Source organism: Pistacia vera, unplaced genomic scaffold, assembly GCF_008641045.1.
Source record: "Pistacia vera cultivar Batoury unplaced genomic scaffold, PisVer_v2 Contig117, whole genome shotgun sequence".
NCBI lineage: Eukaryota > Viridiplantae > Streptophyta > Magnoliopsida > Sapindales > Anacardiaceae > Pistacia > Pistacia vera.
Genome location: NW_022195215.1, coordinates 582,657 through 601,164, shown reverse-complemented (window position 1 = coordinate 601,164; position 18,508 = coordinate 582,657). Strand labels below are relative to the sequence as shown.

Here is an 18,508-nt window from a genome sequence, read left to right as displayed (position 1 = left end):
TGGGCACTATGATTGTGCAAAGACTATTGTCAATCTGATCCTTTCCGAGATAATCGGGATCTGAAGTTATCTGTAAATTGGTTGAATAACTGTAAGGATTGGTTATGACTCGCTTGTGCTAGGTCGAGCTACAATTCGACGAGCTTATGTTGGGTCGGACAATCGGTAGAGTCGAGCTGATTCTGGATCGAGCTATAATCTCACAATTCTCCAAGCTTGAAGGGAAAATCATACATAACAGTTACTTATACCGGTATAAGGTAAAAATACATCAAAAAAAAATTATATCCAATTCTATAGAATGATCTAAACACTAATACCGACAATCAAAAACTTAATTTTACTATAGTTCCACAAAAGATTGCCAAGTCAAATATGTCTCATTGATTTTCATAAATTATTAATATAGTTTTAAATCTATAAAATATATATAAAAAAACCCTTATATATATAAACACGAGCAAGGGTTTTTCAATTATTGCATCCATCCAGTTATATCTTTGCCTTGTTAGTAAGATTGGTTCCTTTGGAGTGAGGATGCTTGGACTTGGGAGGAACTTAACATGTGTCGAATTAGTCTTCTCTTGGCTGATTGCAGAGGCTGGGCGAGGTAGAGTGTCGACCACAAAATTCTTCTCCCTTGGAATTTGATGAATTGTGCAAGATTTGAACTGTTGATTTCACTTGCCGGAGATGGGATGTCATTCTGTCCTCATTTGCTTGATATTCCTCGGTAATCTAGTGGACTACAAGCTGGGAGTCACTATAAATCTTGATGGACTCTGCCCCTATTTCCCTGGCGAGGAGAATCCCCGCGAGCAATGCCTCGTTCTCAGCCTCTTGTTGGAGGCGGCAAACCTGAATCTGACTGCGACCCTGATCGGGTTTCCTTTAGGACTTTTGAGCAAGAGCCCACCTCCTGCCCCCTTCTCATTTGATGACTCATCTATATACAGAATCCACTGCCATAGACCGTCAAGCTTTGACTTCTACTGTTCGCTTTTCGCTGAGGCGCTTGCCCTTGGTGAGCTTACTTCTCCTTTTGGCTAATAGGAGAATTCTGAAATTAAGTTCGCTAAAGCTTGACCTTTTATTGCTATTCTCGGGATGTACTTGATATCATGCTGACTCATTTCCATCGTCCATTGGATCAATTTGCCCGATGCTTCGGGCTTTTGCATTATCTTCCTCAATGGAAAGTTTGTCAACACATGTATGGAGTGCACCTGAAAATAGGACCGTAGCTTCCTAGCGGCGATGACAAGTGCATAGGCGAGCTTCTCCATCTTGGGGTATCTTGTCTCTATGTTGAGTAATCTCTTGCTCACATAATATATCGTCCATTGCACTCTCCCTTCCTCACGTACCAGAGCCATGTTGATCGCTAACTTAGATATTGATAAATATAGTAGCAGCGGCTCGCCCTGGACAGGCTTTGATAACAAAGGAGGTTGTCCCATATTTCTTCAATTCCTATATGGCTTTCTCGCACTTCTCTGTCCAGTTGAAACACTTCTTCCCCTTCAGGGTCTCAAAGAATGGTAAGCACCTGTTCATGGCTCAAGAAATAAACCTGATAAGTGTGGCCACGCGCCATATCAAGCTCTAAACCTACCTTATGTTGGTTAGGCTTTCCATGTCTAGGAAAGCTTGGATCTTCTCTAGGTACTGATTGACCACGAATCCCAAAAGCTTTCCCGAGCTTACTCTAAAAGCACACTTCAAAGGATTCAGTTTCATTTTGTATTTTCTAAGGATGTCAAACATTTCCCCCACGTGCACAATGTGATTTTCAGCGACCTTTGATTTGATGAGCATGTCATCGATGTACACCATTGTCTTACTGATTTGTTTGGCGAACATCTTATTAACCAAACGCTGGTAAGTCGCTCTAGCGTTCTTCAAGCCAAACGGCATGACCCTATAACACTCCTCGGTCAGTAATAAATGAGGTATGTTCTTCATCGGACTGATACATCAAAATTTCGTTATATCCCGAGTATGAATCCATAAAGTTGAGTAGTATGTTCCCATCTGTCGCATCTACTAACTGGTCAATTTGGGACAGCAGAAAGCTGTCTTTGGAATAAGCTTTATTTAAATTTGTGAAGTTGACACAAGTTTGCCACTTGCCATTCGACTTTTTCACCAAGACTAGGTTGGCGAGCCAGTCTAGGTATTTCACTTCCCTGATGAAGTTGATGTTCAGAAGTTTGTCAACTTCATCTTTGAGCGCTTTAGAGTGCTCTACATCTATAGATCTTATCTTTTGTCAGATTGGTCGAGCTGTTGGGTTGATATTCAACCTATGACACATTACCTCAAAGCTGATCCCCACCATATCGCGTGTACCCATGCGAATACGTCGAGTTTTTTTTTTTTTTTAGAAATCCCACCAAATCGTTGGCCATTTCTCTAATCAGACTGCTGCCAATCTTTAAAACACGAGTTGGGTCTTCCTTGTTGATAGATATTTCTCGCAACTTTTCTATTGGCTCTACTGCAGGCTCTTCTCTATGGATACAAGGATCTAGTATCCTCGAGAGATCCGCATGCGGGTCGGACTCTACAATGACCATGGTTCTCAGGAACGACCATTTTAGTGTAGCATTAATGGCCCAGTTGTAACATTCCCAAGATTCTTTTCTACAGCTTCTGATTGTCTCAATCCCGCCTGGAATCGGGAACCTCATTGCTTGGCAATGCACTGAAGTGATTGCACTCAAATTATCTAGGATCGGTCTTCCAAGGATGACATTGTATGTGGTCGGGCAGTCCACCATTAAGAATTCTGCCATCACCATCATGACCTTTGGTTCTTCCCCCAAGGTCATGGGTAGGCTGATTGTTCCCTTAGGAACTAGGTTGTCCATGGTGAATCCATAGAGCGGCGATGGGCACGCCCTTAAGTCTCTCTGTGAACCTCATTTCTTGGAAGGCTCCCAAGAAGATAATGTTCGTTGCACTGCCATTATCGACCATCACCCTTAGTACTTTGGCGTTGCTGATCATGGCTGTGATTACAATTGTATCATGATTGTGGCGAGGAGATTCTTCACACTTTACCACTGTGAATCCTATCATCTCGGTCTCTTGTAAGGGCCACTTCAACTACTTCTGTTCACGGCTCATTACTCAGGGGACTGAGTCTGTTCTAACCTCTCAAGCATACTGCTTGTGAGAGCACCTTGAGTTCCCTACTCTGTCGGGACCTTGTAGATCATGCCTACTAGGACTTCATTATTGGCGTTGGTCGGGGCTTGCTAGATCTAGTTATTCTACTCGCCAGTACTTTCGTGAGCTTGTGCCTCCTTAAAAAATTCTTTTAAGTGACCCATTCGGATCAGATCCTCGATGACATCTTTTAAAGCCCGACACTCATTAGTGTTGTGTCGGATGTCTCGATGGTATCGACAATCTTTTTGTCGATCTATTCTACATGGGGCCCCACTCATTCTTTTTGGAGTGGGCAGTCTCTTAGCCTCAAGGGACACTTCATATATGTGAGCTATGTCATGTGTGAGGGGGTGTATTCTGCTTACCGCAGAAAAGGGTGCCTTTCCCCACAATTTTCTGTCTTCTGCCACTTGTGGAGCTTGTTCCGGTCCCGTCATTACGATCTTAGCCTCTTCGTTTATCTGATGGGCGATTTTGTTGCCTATTTGGGACTTTTTGCGACAAACTTCTGGCTAAGGCAGCTAGTGAGCTTTCTACTTGCTGATGCTTTGCAGCCATTTGGTAGAACTTTGCAAGGCTCACATGATCTTCACTTTGGAGCTCTTTCCACAGCTCCATTTGCGGCCTTATGCCTGTTATTAACAAAGTCTGGATTGACTCTTTGGGTGCATCCGCGACCTTTGCTTGCTTTTTCGGGAACCTCGTTAAATACGAGGTCAGTGTTTCGTCTCTTTCCTCATGAATGTTGCTCAAGTAGCTGAGCAGTATTGTAAACTGTCTCCTCGCATGAAATTGTTGTAGATACAGCGAGGAGAATTTTTGCCAAGAACTAATGGAGTTTGCCTTTAGTTTTTTGTACCACTTCTTGGCATCCCCAACCAATGTGACCGCAAAGTAGCAACACTTTGCTAAATTATAGACCTGGTGCAGTTCCATCAGGTCGTTAAAAGTGTTGAGGTGGTCTTTGGGATCTCTTTTCCCATCAAACTTACTTTTTGGTGCCTTGAATCCTTGGAGAAGTGGGGCTTGGCGAACTTCCTTTGTGAAGGGGGGGCTCACTATCTCTTCTGCCACATTATTCTGGCAGCCTCTTAGATCATCGAGCATCTTTTGTACCCGATCTAAGTCTTCGTTGTGAGGATTGCCCTGGCTAACTCTGTTAAGTCTTACCTTGAGCAAGTGAGTTTGCAAATCCGTTGCTTACGAGCCCCTTCAGTTATGCACATTGATGTGCAAGGTTGAGTCATGATGGTTGGGTTGGTAGGTGCTATCATGCTAGTCAGTGCGCTGCTTATGATGTTGGTTATAATCGGAATGTCGGTCATTGCCAGATTGGCGCAAATGACTTGCCTCGTGAGCTTGCGAGGTCTGAGCCTACCTTGGGCGTGGGTTAAAACCAGCACGCTAACGCTAGGGATATTAGCAGGCAGGTTGAGCGTTTTGTGGGTGACCATTACCATCATTTTCCCCCTTAGCTGTTTTCCTGGTCGCCTTTCGAGGTTAGTTTGCCCGTGGGACTTACACTCGTGAGCGGGGTGTACTTTGTGACGTTGGGGGCGTCGGTCGCCCCTCGATGTCGATGAACCAGACCGGTCGTCGACTGAATTTTGACTTGTCGGGGTGATATTTGTGAAGCATCACTGGTCAAGGTCATATGAGTTGGTTACTGATTTCTCAGCTTAGTCATGTTTTGTTGCACCGCCTATGCAATCATTGTTTTGATTATTTCCAACAATTGGTCGTTCTCGGGATTTGTTGCCCTTACTCCCTGGTTATTTGTGGCCTGTTGAGTTGGCGGTACTGGTGGTCGACGCCCAGCGACATCTTGTTGCACTTCCTGGTGGGTGGTTTCTATATTGTCGTGGTTTTCGATGGTGGTTTTCAATCTTGCACGCACCACTGTGGGCTTGGAGTGATGGGGTTACTATGATTACTTGCCGAAAATTCTGAGATTTTGGTGGAAGCCTTCCTTCTAGTGCCAAAATATTGATGCAAAAATACACTGACTTGAATGATCCGATCGACCTTTGTTAGGATCGAAACTAATGTGTGTGTGATTAAGGATAACCAGCAATAGGTAACTGGAAAATATAGTAAAATAAATGGCAAGAAAGTTTTTAAAGTGGTTCGACGAGTTGCACTCTTAAGCCTACGTCCACTATTTTTGTATTTGCTGTGAGAGTTTACAATGACAGTCCTAGAATAATTTGCTAACCCCTTTCTCAACATTGGACGGGGTTTATATATAGATTTTGTACAAAGGAAAGAGTGAAAATAAAAGGATTACAAAAAAGTTTGAAATGTAACTCTAATATTATCGTGGTTGGGCACTGTGCTTGCGCAAAGATTGATGTCGATTTGATCCTTTCCGAGATACTTGGGATCTGAAGTTATCTGTGAATTGGTTGAACAACTGTAAGGATTGGTCGTGACTAGCTTGTGCTAGGCTGAGCTACAACTCAACGAGCTTATGCTAGGTCGGATAATCGGTAGAGTCGAGCTAATTCTGGATTGAGCTATAACCTCGCAGTTCTCCGAGCTTGAAGGAAAAATCACACACAACAGTTACTTATACCGGTATAAGGTAAAAATACATCAAACAAAATTATATGCAATTCTATAGAATGATCTAAACACTAATATCGACACTCAAAAATCAAAAAATTAATTTTGCTATAGTTCCACAAAAGATAGCCAAGTCAAATATGTCTCAATGATTTTCATAAATTACTAATATAGTTTTAAATTTATAAAATATGAAAAAACCCAAATATATATATAAACAAAAGCAAGGGTTTTTCAGTGTTTAAAACCCCGATCCGATCCGATCCGATCCGACCCAACCCGATCGATTGATCTGGTTCAACCGGGACCCGAGCCTTCTCTAGGTCGAGTTACAAATTTTTCTATTCATTGAAAACCTTAGAAATTAGGGCATCGATCCGTGAACAATTGAAGGCAAGAATGTTAGGGGTTTTGAAGAGTGGAATGGAATGGTGGCGATGGAGGTGATTTCCGGTGAATGAATCGACCTAATATTGCAAAATTATGTCACTGGAAAAAGCCCGTTGTTGCTGATGATTGGAGAGCTGAATGAGGGAGGTGTGAGATGGGTTTTGGTTAGGAGGCTAAGGGGAGTGTTTTTGTGGTGATGTGAAGTGTTGTAATTGCCGGAAACATGCTCAATTTGCTAACGCTGATGATGGTGTTTGGGGTGTTTTTGCAAGATTTCAAACTTATATGGACTTATAGAATTTTACAGGATATTTTTGTTAGATTTCAAACATTTAGACACCAATTTGACCCGCCAGTCAAACTAGTTAAACCGGCCAACCCACGACCCGACCACTTTATTGGGTTTTACCCTGGGTTGGTTTTTAAAACACTAGAGTTTTTAACATTTTTCTAAAATTATATTATATTCTTTGAGAGAATTATATATGTAAAGTTGTGACGTATTATTAGACGTAAATAGTCAGACGTCCCTACGTTATGCCTCTAATAATTCAGAATATGTGAGCGTTGCTTAAGAATTGTTGCACGAAATTAATTGTTTGGTGTTATTTCACAACAGAATCATTGACATAGAGAAACTTTGAAACTATACAAGAAAGATATAGAAGTAGAACATGTATAGAGAAACTTTGAAACTATGTAAGTAAGATATAGGGTGAATAATGAATTATTATATGGCTGTGTTTGCTTACGTTTTTATTTTCACTTACATCTCAAATCATGTTTTATCTTATTTGAAAATTTTATGTTATTCACCAACTCAACACTTCATTTAAATCTCAACACCATATGAAATTGCACATCAAAATTTTGAGATAATTTTGGGATGAATAATATAATTGATAATAATTTAGCACTACGATTCATTTGTCATAATTTTAAGGATACAAGGCAAGATCATAAAATTGTTTTAGTGTTTATTCCTTGAAATTAAAAATTAAGCTACCAATATATAAGTTTAAATTTTAACCAAAAGAAAAGAAAAAACATTGGCATTTTGATACCATGATGAAAATAATTCAGCCATTAAGATTACAATTTCATTATTGGTTTTAGCAGAGGGAAATAACATAGGCAATAAAAAACCTCAAGGATAACGAAAAAATAAATAAACAATAAAAATCTTTAAGCGGTTGCAACACTATGGAGGACGACTGTCTCAACAGTAAGTCCGGGCCCGAATCCGAAGAGAACTCCCCATTCAAGACCTTCTCCTGTGGTCTTTAATCCATTTTCAGTTGATTTCCTTCTCATTTCGTCCAAAATAAACAAGACACAGGCGCTTGACATGTTACCGTACTCGGAAAGCACATGTCTTGTGGCACCTAACTTCTCTTCCTTAAGGCCCAATTTGATTTCAACTTGATCCAAAATTGCCGGACCACCAGGGTGTGCAATCCAGAAAAGTGAGTTCCAATCTGAGATACCCAAAGGTTTGAATGCCTCAACCAAACTCTTCTCAATGTTCTTTGAAATAAGCCCGGGAACATCTTTCAAAAGGTGAAATGTAAGCCCAACTTCACGAAGATGTCCATCAATAGCCCCATCACTGTCAGGCAAAATTGTTTGAGCCGTAGAGACTATTTCAAACATTGGCTTCTCAACTCCGGGAACTGGATCAGAACCAACGATGACAGCAGCTGCACCATCACCAAACAAGGCTTGACCCACAAGACTGTCAAGGTGGGTGTCACTAGGACCACGGAAAGTAACAGCAGTAATTTCTGAGCAGACAACAAGGACACGAGCACCTTTGTTGTTCTCTGCTAAATCTTTGGCAAGGCGAAGAACCGTGCCACCGGCGAAGCAACCTTGTTGGTACATCATGTAACGCTTAACAGAAGGACGAAGACCCAAGAGCTTGGTGAGTTGGTAGTCAGCACCAGGCATGTCAACACCACTGGTGGTGCAAAACACCAAGTGGGTGATTTTGGATTTGGGCTGACCCCATTCCTTAATAGCCTTGGTGGCTGCTTCTTTGCCTAGCTTTGGTACCTCAACCACCACCATATCTTGCCTGGCATCCAATGAAGGCGCCATGTATTCACAAACACTTGGGTTTTCTTTCAAAATCTCCTCATTCAAGTACATGTATCGCTTCTTGATCATGGATTTTTCACCTGAAATATATGACAAAACAAAATCAATTGAAATAATTTTGGGGAAATTATTGTGTGTATGCAAACGTCCGAAACATACTAATAAGGAGATGATGGGTAAATTATGAGGTCTGATGACTTACACATGCGCTTGAATTTCTCTTTAAGCTCAGTCTTGTGCTCACTGTTGGTAATACGGAAGTAATAATCAGGATATGTGCTTTGATCAACACAATTGGGAGGAGTTGCGGTACCGATTGCCATGACAGTGGCCGGACCTTCAGCACGTTGAGCCTTGAGAACTTCGTCAACACTCACCATTTTTCTCTTTCACGTAAGCAAGGGAAAGGACAGAGTATTGTATTTGCTAAGGAAAAAAAATAAGTGTTGAGTGGATTGTTGTTAGTTTGGTGAGTATTTATAGGAGGGAAGATGGCTTGGTAGCTGAATGTTAAGTGATATTTTATACAATAATTAAATCAATCACTATGCACTTGAGTTGGTGAATAACATTTGTTTAATGTGAAGAGTTCAGATTTTGATGAGATTCAACAAATATATTTGCAGGCTTGTGACTTATTCAAAGAAATACCAATATGAAAGAGGTAGATGATTGAAGGGTCAATTTAACCATAGATGCCATATGAGACCTAAAATTTAATTTACTAATTTCCCAAAATACTAGTTCAGATGATAGTTTAAATCAAAGATTGACTGTTTGACTTTCATATATATGGGTAGGTTGTAATGAGTTTAGGATTTAAATTGTCTACATTCAATCGGTTGTGACTGATTTTGTTGGCTACCAACAACAATTTATCATTACTATTTTTAAAATTTTAATATTTTAAACTTATTTTTAAAAAAATAATTTATTAATTAAATTGATTAAAAGCGCAAGGTCAAATTAAGGATTTGATTAGACAGAATTTGTAGGTGCAGTCGTGTAGAGCCTAAAATTTTCAGGTCTTCTTTTTTATTAATGAAAAAGAAAAACAAACTAGCAGCGGCCATTTGACCCGTAATTGCAAGAAGACAACGTGAACTTTTTGTTGACTAATGTGTCAAAAGCTTACAACTGTAATTTGAACAACTTTGGCTACAATTGTAATACTATGTGGTTTTACTCTTTCATTACTCGGCTAAAGTAACTTTACTATTTCAGTGCTATTTTACTCTTTCATTACAGATTCATATATAGCGATATTGCTGTATTTATTCATTTTTAATGAAAAACAGTCTCTACAGATCGTCTGCTCTAAATTCACTCTCTCAAATTTCATCTTCTCATTTGTTCTTTATTATTTTCACATGGTATCAGAGCATTGACTAGCATCAATGGCGAAAGATTCTGGCGAAAATTCTAGCTCTTCTTCCTTGCTTAACAGTTTCGAAGAGATGTTGAGAGATTCTGTTCAGCGTTCCACCTCAACTCAAGCATCAAGCTTGCAAGTTATAATTCCGAAACTTACACGCAATAATTACTAGTTTTGGAGCTCACAAGTCTTGTTTAAGGTTGGATCACATGAACTTGAGGATCATTTGCTTGGTAAACTTCAATGTCCCTCTCCTCTTTTACTGTCTAATTCTGAAATTGATGGTGACCTAGGTCAACTTAGAGATGATCTTAAAACTAGTTCTGATTCTATTAGTGATAAGTTGAATCCTGCGTATGTTATGTGGAAACGTACTGATAAATTCCTTGTAAGCTGGCTTCTGGCTTCTATATCTGAGAGTATGTTTGGAGTTGTGTCTAAGTGTCGTTACTCTTCAGAAATTTGGAGTGCTCTTGCAAACGAGTTTATAAGTGATTCCAAAGCAAGAGCATTACTCCTTAAAAACTTTTTACAGACAACATACAAGTGTAATTTGAGTATTGCAGATTACATAAAGAAAATGAAAGAAATAGCTGAGAGCTTATTTGCTAGTGGATTGGTTGTCTCTTATGAAGATCTCTTACACTATGTCTTAGACGGTCTAGGGCCTGAATATGATGCAGCAGTGGTGAACCTTACCTCTAGGCTTGAATCGAAGGTTGATAATATTACATTGCAAGAGGCTCAGTTTTTATTGCAAAAGTATGAGATTAGGTTGGAAAAATTTAACTCCACTGATTTGTATAATAGCTCTGCCAATTTAGCATCTGTTAGCAATCCTAGAGTACTTAGTGATGTGACTAATGCAACTTTCCCAGTTAATTCACATTCCAATGCTAAACCTCCTCCTATTCCACATCCTTCTGTTTTTCCCTCACTCATCTCATTAGGAAATCCACACTATCAGCAACAGTATGTTGTTCCAGCAACTGAGAATTATAGTACCAGCTCTATGCAACAATCTTTTCCTGTGTTTAACTCCAGACCTGCTGGTTTTCAATCACATGGAAGAGGTAGAGGTAGAAGCTTTGGCAAAAATAGACTAATATGTCAAGTTTGTAACAAGGCTAGTCACTCGGTTGTCCAGTGCTATCATCGTTTCAATTCAGCCTATAATGGTGCTTACAATGGTGGTTTTAATGGAACTCAACAGCAAACTCACAATGGTTATGGTCCATCACCACAAATGTCTCATGTTCAGTAGCCTTTCCTTGTCTATGGTTCATCCACTGCACATGGATCCTCAGTACCAATGACCAATCCTCAGCAGCATTGCTCTAATACCTATATTACTACTAGTCCAAACACTACTCATCCAAGACCTCAATAATTTACCAACAACAATTTGCAAAATCCAGCCTTTCCACAACCTCAGTTTCCACAACCTCGGTCTGAATATGTCCCACCTTCCTCTCTTGGTGTTCCTAGTCAACAGATGACAGGAACCAATCAAGCTTTTCTTGTTGCCACCGGTACAAGGTCTTTTATTCAAAACAATAATGGAATTGCTGGCTTATACTTACAACATAATTCCCCAACCATGCCCTCTGCTCTTGCCACTTCTTTCACTCCATCTGATCCTGTGTGGTACATGGATTCAGGTGCCACTGATCATGTTGCCACAGATTTAAGCCACCTGAGTGTCAGTAAGAGTTATGATGGTGTAAGTCAGCTTCAAGTAGGTAATGGTGCGTATCTTCCTATTTTACATACTGGCCATACTTCTTTGCCTAGTACTCTTCATTCTAAATGTTTATATCTTAAAAACATTTTCTGTGTACCTTCCATTACTAAGAATCTCTTTAGCATTTCCAAATTTACTGCTGATAATGATGTTGTTGTAGAGTTTAATGGTGATTGTTGTTATGTTAAGGACAGGTTGACCAAAGCAACATTACTGCAAGGGGAACTCAAGGGAGGCCTGTACCAGTTGAATATTCCTTTGCCCAATTCCTTCTGTCCACAATCATCTTTAATGTGTCCTGCTGTGTCTCAGTCCTGTCCTGTTATGTCCAGTAGTCATAATGTAGTGTCTCGCTCATGTGAAGGTATGTTTCGCTCTTGTTCAAATGTGTGCAACTCTAGTGTTCAAAATATTGTTGCTTTACATTATGATCTGTCTCGGTCTGTGCTTAATGATACTATCCTTTGTAACACCTTCTCTATTAATACAAATAATAATCCTTGTTTTCCTAATGCAATTTTTCCTGCTATGAGTGAAATAGTGCCTATCAATTTTGTTGCTACTTGTTTCACTGCTGATAAAGTTGATACTGATTTTATGACATGGCATAAACGTTTAGGACACCCTCATTCCCTCATTTTGCAGAAAATCATTGCAACTTTACCTAAGAATGTTTTACTTAAGTCTAAAACATTGTCTAGTTCTCCATCTAATTTTTGTGATGCATGTCAGTTAGGAAAATTACATCTTACTAGTTTTCCGTCATCCACATCTCAAGCTACTGCACCACTTGAACTAATTCACAGTGATGTATGGGGTCTTGCCCCTTTACCTTCCTCTGAAGGTTTTAGATATTATGTTCAATTCTTGGATGACTATAGTAGATATACATGGCTTTTTCCACTAAGGACTAAAACTGAAGTTAAATCAGTCTTTATAAAGTTTCACACTCTTGCTGAGAGACAGTTTGGTCACAAAGTTAAATGTTTACAGCCTGATCAAGGAGGAGAGTACATTGCATTGCATTCTTATCTCACTGACTTAGGCATTAAATTCAGACATTCTTGTTCCCATATACACCAACAAAATGGTAGATGTGAAAGAAAACATAGGCACATAGTAGAGACAGGTTTAACCTTGCTTGCTCATGCATCTATGCCTCTTCAGTTTTGGTGGTTAACCTTTGAAACTGCAATTTTTCTCATCAATAGAATGCCTATAGTTACTCTAGCTTATTTGTCTCCTTATCAGCAGTTATTCAAGGTTCAACCAGTTTATGAGTCTTTGAAAGTGTTTGGGTGTTCATGCTTTCCTTTTCTTAGACCTTTTAATAAACACAAATTTCAGTTTCATTCTACAAAATGTGTGTTTGTAGGCTATAGTTTGGTTCATAAGGGGTATAAGTGTTTGAAACCAGATGGAAAAATCATTATTACTCCTTGTGTCAAATTCAATGAGTTTGAATTCCCTTTTTCACAAGGCAGTACTCTCTCCACTACCATTTCTCAGTCTTCCTCTAAGTCTCCTATTTCTTCTGCCCATAGAAAATCTTTTCCTTTTATTCTCTCTTCCTTTTCTACCTCTTCAACAGGTCAGGCTCCTATTCCCTTTGCAGTGCCAAGCTCATTACAATAGTCTACTAATAGCACTTCAGCATCAGACCAATTTTGTCTTGTTCACATCACTCCTACGCCAGATATTAGTTCTATCAGCCTTAGCACATCATCCACATCTTCTCCTAGTACCTCTTTCAGTCCCAATTCTCTACACTCCCTTACTACTCAACCTTTAGAACAAGCATCTCTTAACATTTCTTCTCTCCCTGTCATACCATCAACATCAGTTTTACCACCTTACTTACTTGAGGTTGATCTTACATTATCAAAATTCTCTGAAGCTTCACAGCCTACCCTGCCACCTCAGCCAGCCATTACTAATAACCATCCTATGGTGACAAGAGCCAAAGCAGCTGCTGTATCTTTTCCTTCCACTGTTCTACTTATAGAATAGAATATTACTGAACCAGAACCAGAACCTGCCACAATGTTTGAGGCTTTAGCTAATCCTAAATGGAAAGAGGTAATGCAATTTGAATTTGATGCTTTGGTGCACAATCAAACCTGGACATTAGTTCCCCCTTCTTCTGATGTAAATGTGGTGGGGAACAAGTGGGTTTTTAGAACAAAATTCAATGCTGATGGTTCCTTGCAAAAGTATAAAACTAGGTTAGTGGCAAATGGTTTTCAGCAAATTCCTAGCCTTGACTACTTTGAAACCTTTAGTCCTGTAGTTAAACCTTCCACCATAAGAATCATTCTTACCTTGGCTATTACACATGGATGGGATGTGCAGTAAGTTGATGTTAATAATGCTTTTTTGAATGGCTCTTTGAAAGAAGAGGTTTACATGAAGCAACCTGTCGGTTTTGAGGATTCAACTCAACCCTCCTATGTGTGCAAACTGAACAAAGCCCTCTATGGACTCAAACAAGCTCCAAGAGCTTGGTTTGACAAGTTAAAATCAGCTTTACTCAGCTAGGGATTTCTGAATTCTATTTCAGATTCTAGTTTATTCACTCTTAAGCAAGGATCTTTACTTATCTATGTCTTAGTGTATGTTGATGATATCCTTTTAACAGGCTCTAGTTCAACCTATATTGCTCAACTTATGTAAAATTTAAATGATCAATTTGCTCTTAAGACCCTTGGATCGTTGCATTATTTTCTTGGTTTGGAGGCTACGAGGACCTGTAGTGGTATTCACTTGAAGCAAACCAAATATGCCTTTGATCTTTTAGTTAAAACAAGAATGAATGATGCTCATGCTTGCTCCAGTCCCATGGTTGTAGGGACAAAATTATTTTCTGCTGACAGTAATCTATTTGAGCACCCTAGTCTGTACAGAAGCACCATAGAAGCCCTTCAGTATCTTACTCTTACAAGACCTGATCTTAGTTTTTCTATTAATAAACTAAGTCAGTTTCTATCTGCCCCTACTGATCTTCAGTGGCAAGCATGCAAGAGAATTCTTCAATATGTTAAAGGGACACTCCATTATGGACTGCATTTTTAATCAACTCATCCTCTCACTGTTGAATGCTATGTTGATGCTAATTGGGGTAGTAATTTAGAGGATAGAAGATCCACTAGTGGTTATTGTGTATATATGGGTCCTAACTTAATTCAATGGAGTTCAAGAAAACAGAGGGTTGTAGCTTTATCTTCCACTGAAGCTGAATATAGGGCTTTAGCACAAACTGCCACAGAAGTGGCTTGGTTACAGAGTATGTTTTTTGAGTTGGGAATTCCTGTCCACACCAAACCTGTGATTTGGTGTGATAACATTAGTGCAGTAGCTTTGGACTCTAATCCGGTGTTTCATGCACGAACCAAACACATCGAAATAGATACACATTATATCCAAGAGTAAGTACTAGCCAATAAGGTTGTCATTCAATATGTACCCTCTAACCTTCAAATAGCTGATGTCTTAACTAAAGCATGGTCTGCTTCACAATTTGCTGAACTAAGGCAGAAATTGACAGTTGTGAACAGAGCAGAGTTGTGAGCAGTAAGTCTTCATAATCTGCTTAGAAAACGATAGTTGTGAGAAGAGCAGAGTTGTGAGTAGTAAGTCTTCTTAATCTGCTTAGTTTTGTGGCTGCTTATTGACAGTTATGAGCATTCAGTTGCATTATTTGCTTATTGACAGTTATGAGCAGTAAGTCTTCATAATCTGCTTGTTGACAGTTGACAGCTGTGATTTTAGTTCAGTTGCTTAGTTTTGTGAATCATACAGATGATTGTTGTAGTTTGACAGTTGATAGTTGTGTTTTTAATTCAGTTGCTTAATTTTTTTAATCATACAGATGATTGTTGTAGTTTGAAAAATGCACAAAGGAGAATGCAGTTCTGTGGTATTTCAGTCAGACATTTCAGTTTAGCTATACTTTGCTGTGTTGTAGTATTTCAGTTGGACATTTCAGTTCAGCTGTACTTGGCTGTGTTGTGGTATTTGTAGTTTGAAAAATGCACCAAGGAGAATGCAGTTCTGTGGTATTTCAGTTGGACATTTTAGTTCAACTGTACTTGGCTGTGTTGTGGTATTTGTAGTTTGAAAAATGCACCAAGGAGAATGCAGTTCTGTGGTATTTCAGTTCGACATTTCAGTTCAGCTGTATTTGGTTGTGTTGTGGTATTTCAGTTGGACATATTCAGTTTAGCTGTACCTGGCTGTGTTGTGGTTTTTGTAGTTTTGAAAAATTCAGAAAAGAGAATGCAGTTCTGTGGCATTTCAGTTGGACATTTCAGTTCAATTGTACTTTGCTGTGTTGTGGTATTTTAGTTAGACATATTTAGTTCAACTGTACTTGGCTGTGTTGTGGTTTTTGTAGTTTTGAAAAATTCAAAAAGGGGAATGCAGTTCTGTGGCATTTCAGTTGGACATTTTAGTTCAACTGTACTTTGCTGTGTTGTGGTATTTCAATTGGATTTTTCAACTCAACTGTACTTTGTTGTGTATTTTTAAAAGTGCACAAAGGAGAAAGCTGTGTTTCAGATTAGTTTGTGACATTTCAGCACAGTAATGGACATTTCAATTTAGTTGTAATCTATTGTGTATTTTGAAAGGTGGAGCAGTTCGAAAAGAAGAATGTTGTGTTTCAGATCTGTTTATTTTATTGGAGCACAAAGGTGCAACAGTTCAGTTTTTTTTTTCTTGATGCAAAAAGAAGCTCAACACTTAGTGCAATACAACAGTTTTGCTGCAAACAGTTAGTGTTTGGTTACTGCAAAAAGAAGAAGCATTTCTTTTAAAATGCTGCAAATGTACAATACAACAGTTTTATGTTGCTGCAAACAGGGACAAAAGCATCTTTCTGTATCAGGATCCCTCTCACAGCCTTCTGGAACTTGATTTGAAGGGGAATATTGACTAGATTTGTTCAGAATTGCTCTCACTACTTAATGGAGCTTGGTTTGAGGGGGAATGTTGACTAATGTGTCAAGAGGTTACAATTGTAATTTGAACAACTTTGGCTACAATTGTAATAGTGTGTCGTTTTACTCTTTCATTACTTAGCTAAAGTAACTTTACTCTTTCAGTGTTACTTTACTCTTTCATTACAGATTCATATATAGCGATATTGCTGTACTTATTCATTTTAAATGAAAAACAGTCTCTATAGACCGTCTGCTCTAAATTCACTCTCTCAAATTTCATCTTCTCATTTGTTCTTTGTTATTTCGACACTTTTTATGTTCCTAAATAAAACTAGTAGGAAGAAGCATCATTTCATTGAAGATTCTTCATTCTTTAAGAAATTTGAGTTTCTGAAATATAATATTTAAAATTATTTTTTAAATAAAATAGAAATAAGTATATTTCAAATTTGCAGGATTTGCTGTTCCAACCGATAAGGTTGTGGCGTTGGCTTCAGCAGGTTGACCATTTTTGCTCTAATGTTTAATACAAAGTCATTATTGTGGTGTTTTTATTTAACAAAGATATGAAATGGTTTTATGATATTTATAAGAAATAGATAAGATGTCATGCAATTGAATATTTCTATAAAAATATTAATTAACTGGTTTAGGGTAAGATCTATAAATCAATACTAGTTTGAGAACAGATTTATTTGATTGGAAGGTTGGTGGTACAACTGAGTTTAGACCTGGTTTTTTGCACTTCTCTATTGTTAGAACTCAATAGAATAAAGAATTAGTTCTTTGAGGGAACTAGACCTCCTAAGAAGAGTGTTTTTAACAAAATCGTTCAATGCCTTTTATTATCGAAGTCTTGATTTATATAAACAAGAGTTACAACGTTAAAAAACAAACTTCTTACTATAAAGGAAAAAAAAATTATTATTGTTTAATTACATTATCACTTATCAAATATAAGATAATAGTCTAATTCAAAAGTTAAAAATTGAATTTGGTAATCAAGGATTTTTTGCTCTAATCGACGGCATATTTTGAGGTGTATCGGATTCTGAGACTGGGATTGGGACAGCGGGACTATTTGAATCTCCTGCATTCATAGTAAAATCAGCGGGACTAGGACTAGGATAATAGTTTTCTTCCTCATTGAAATTGATGGGAGAGAAATATCTATCCATTGTAGACTTGTAGTTGAAAAAAAAAATGATGTAGAAGAAATAAAAATTAAAGAAAGAGAATTGGAATATGGAAATTGGAATTTGGAAAATTGGAAATATGAATTGAAAATTGCAAAAACTAATAAAAATTAAAATAAGAGCAAATTGATAACAAAAATATTAAGAGAATAAATGAATAATTGAGAGAATAGAGATTAGAGAATATGAGAGAATGAGAGAATTTGAGTTGTGAGAAAAATATGAGAGTTTAGGACCAATTTATAGAAAAAAATAGGGAAAGAAAATGACGAAAAAGACCCCTCCAACGGCTATAAAACGGCTATATTTCAAGGGTAAAAGTGTAATTGAAAAAAATAAAAAAGATTTACATTTTTTTTTTTTTGGGCCAACCCGGCGGGTTGGCCATTGGCAACAGCCAACCCGCCAGCAACCCGCCGGGTTGCGGGCCTCTTGCAAAGAGGACAAATTAGCAACCCGCGGGCTGCCGGGTTACCATTGTGCAACCCGGCCCGCCCGTGGGTTGCTGGCGGGTTGGGCTAAGGCGGGCCGGTTTGAGCCCTCTTTTTTACGGGCCGGGTTAGGGTTGGCCCGCCTAACCCGGCCCATTTTTTCCACCTCTAATCCCTATTAATTAGGGATTTTATTCTATCATAAACAATAAACAATAAATAATAAATAAATAAAATCCTAATTTCGTGCAAAATGTAATCTTCATTAAATCAATTCTATTTAATTTTAGCCATTTAGAATTTAAATATAGATCAAAATCTGATCTTACCCCTTGCAATTTTCATAAAATTTACACTATAAAATTTCAAGTTATGGAAACTCTCACAAAAGCCCCAAAACTTTCAATTTTGTTAAACAGCCCCTTGGATGAATTAACAAGACAATTTTCCAAGGGCTGTGTGTTTTGGCCAAAAATCAACCTTCCCGATATTGGATTGAGCAAAAATTTCATCAACATGTTAGCAAAATTCAGGAAAAAACATCATCCATAAATTTTAACATTAAGGGCATCAAGTAACCAAAACACAGA

The 18,508-nt window shown here is 38.4% G+C and overlaps 1 protein-coding gene across 1 annotated transcript; it reads right to left on the bottom strand.

The window, feature by feature from the left end:
- Positions 1 to 7,201: 7,201 nt before the first annotated feature.
- LOC116107518 (chalcone synthase 1-like) lies at positions 7,202 to 8,627 on the bottom strand. The gene is made up of 2 exons (XM_031393793.1): positions 8,435 to 8,627; positions 7,202 to 8,312 (listed from the first exon to the last, which is right to left on the bottom strand). The coding sequence occupies exons 1-2, from the start codon at positions 8,610 to 8,612 to the stop codon at positions 7,318 to 7,320; spliced, it is 1,173 nt and encodes a 390-aa protein (XP_031249653.1). The 5' UTR covers positions 8,613 to 8,627; the 3' UTR covers positions 7,202 to 7,317.
- Positions 8,628 to 18,508: the final 9,881 nt, after the last annotated feature.

What these genes read in the sequence shown, in the direction of transcription:
- LOC116107518 (XM_031393793.1), bottom strand. Translation starts at nt 8,612, where the DNA reads ATGGTGAGTGTTGACGAAGTTCTCAAGGCTCAACGTGCTGAAGGTCCG. An exon ending in AGAGAAATTCAAGCGCATGT is followed by an intron (nt 8,313 to 8,434) that starts GTAAGTCATCAG and finishes CATATATTTCAG; the next exon opens with GTGAAAAATCCATGATCAAG.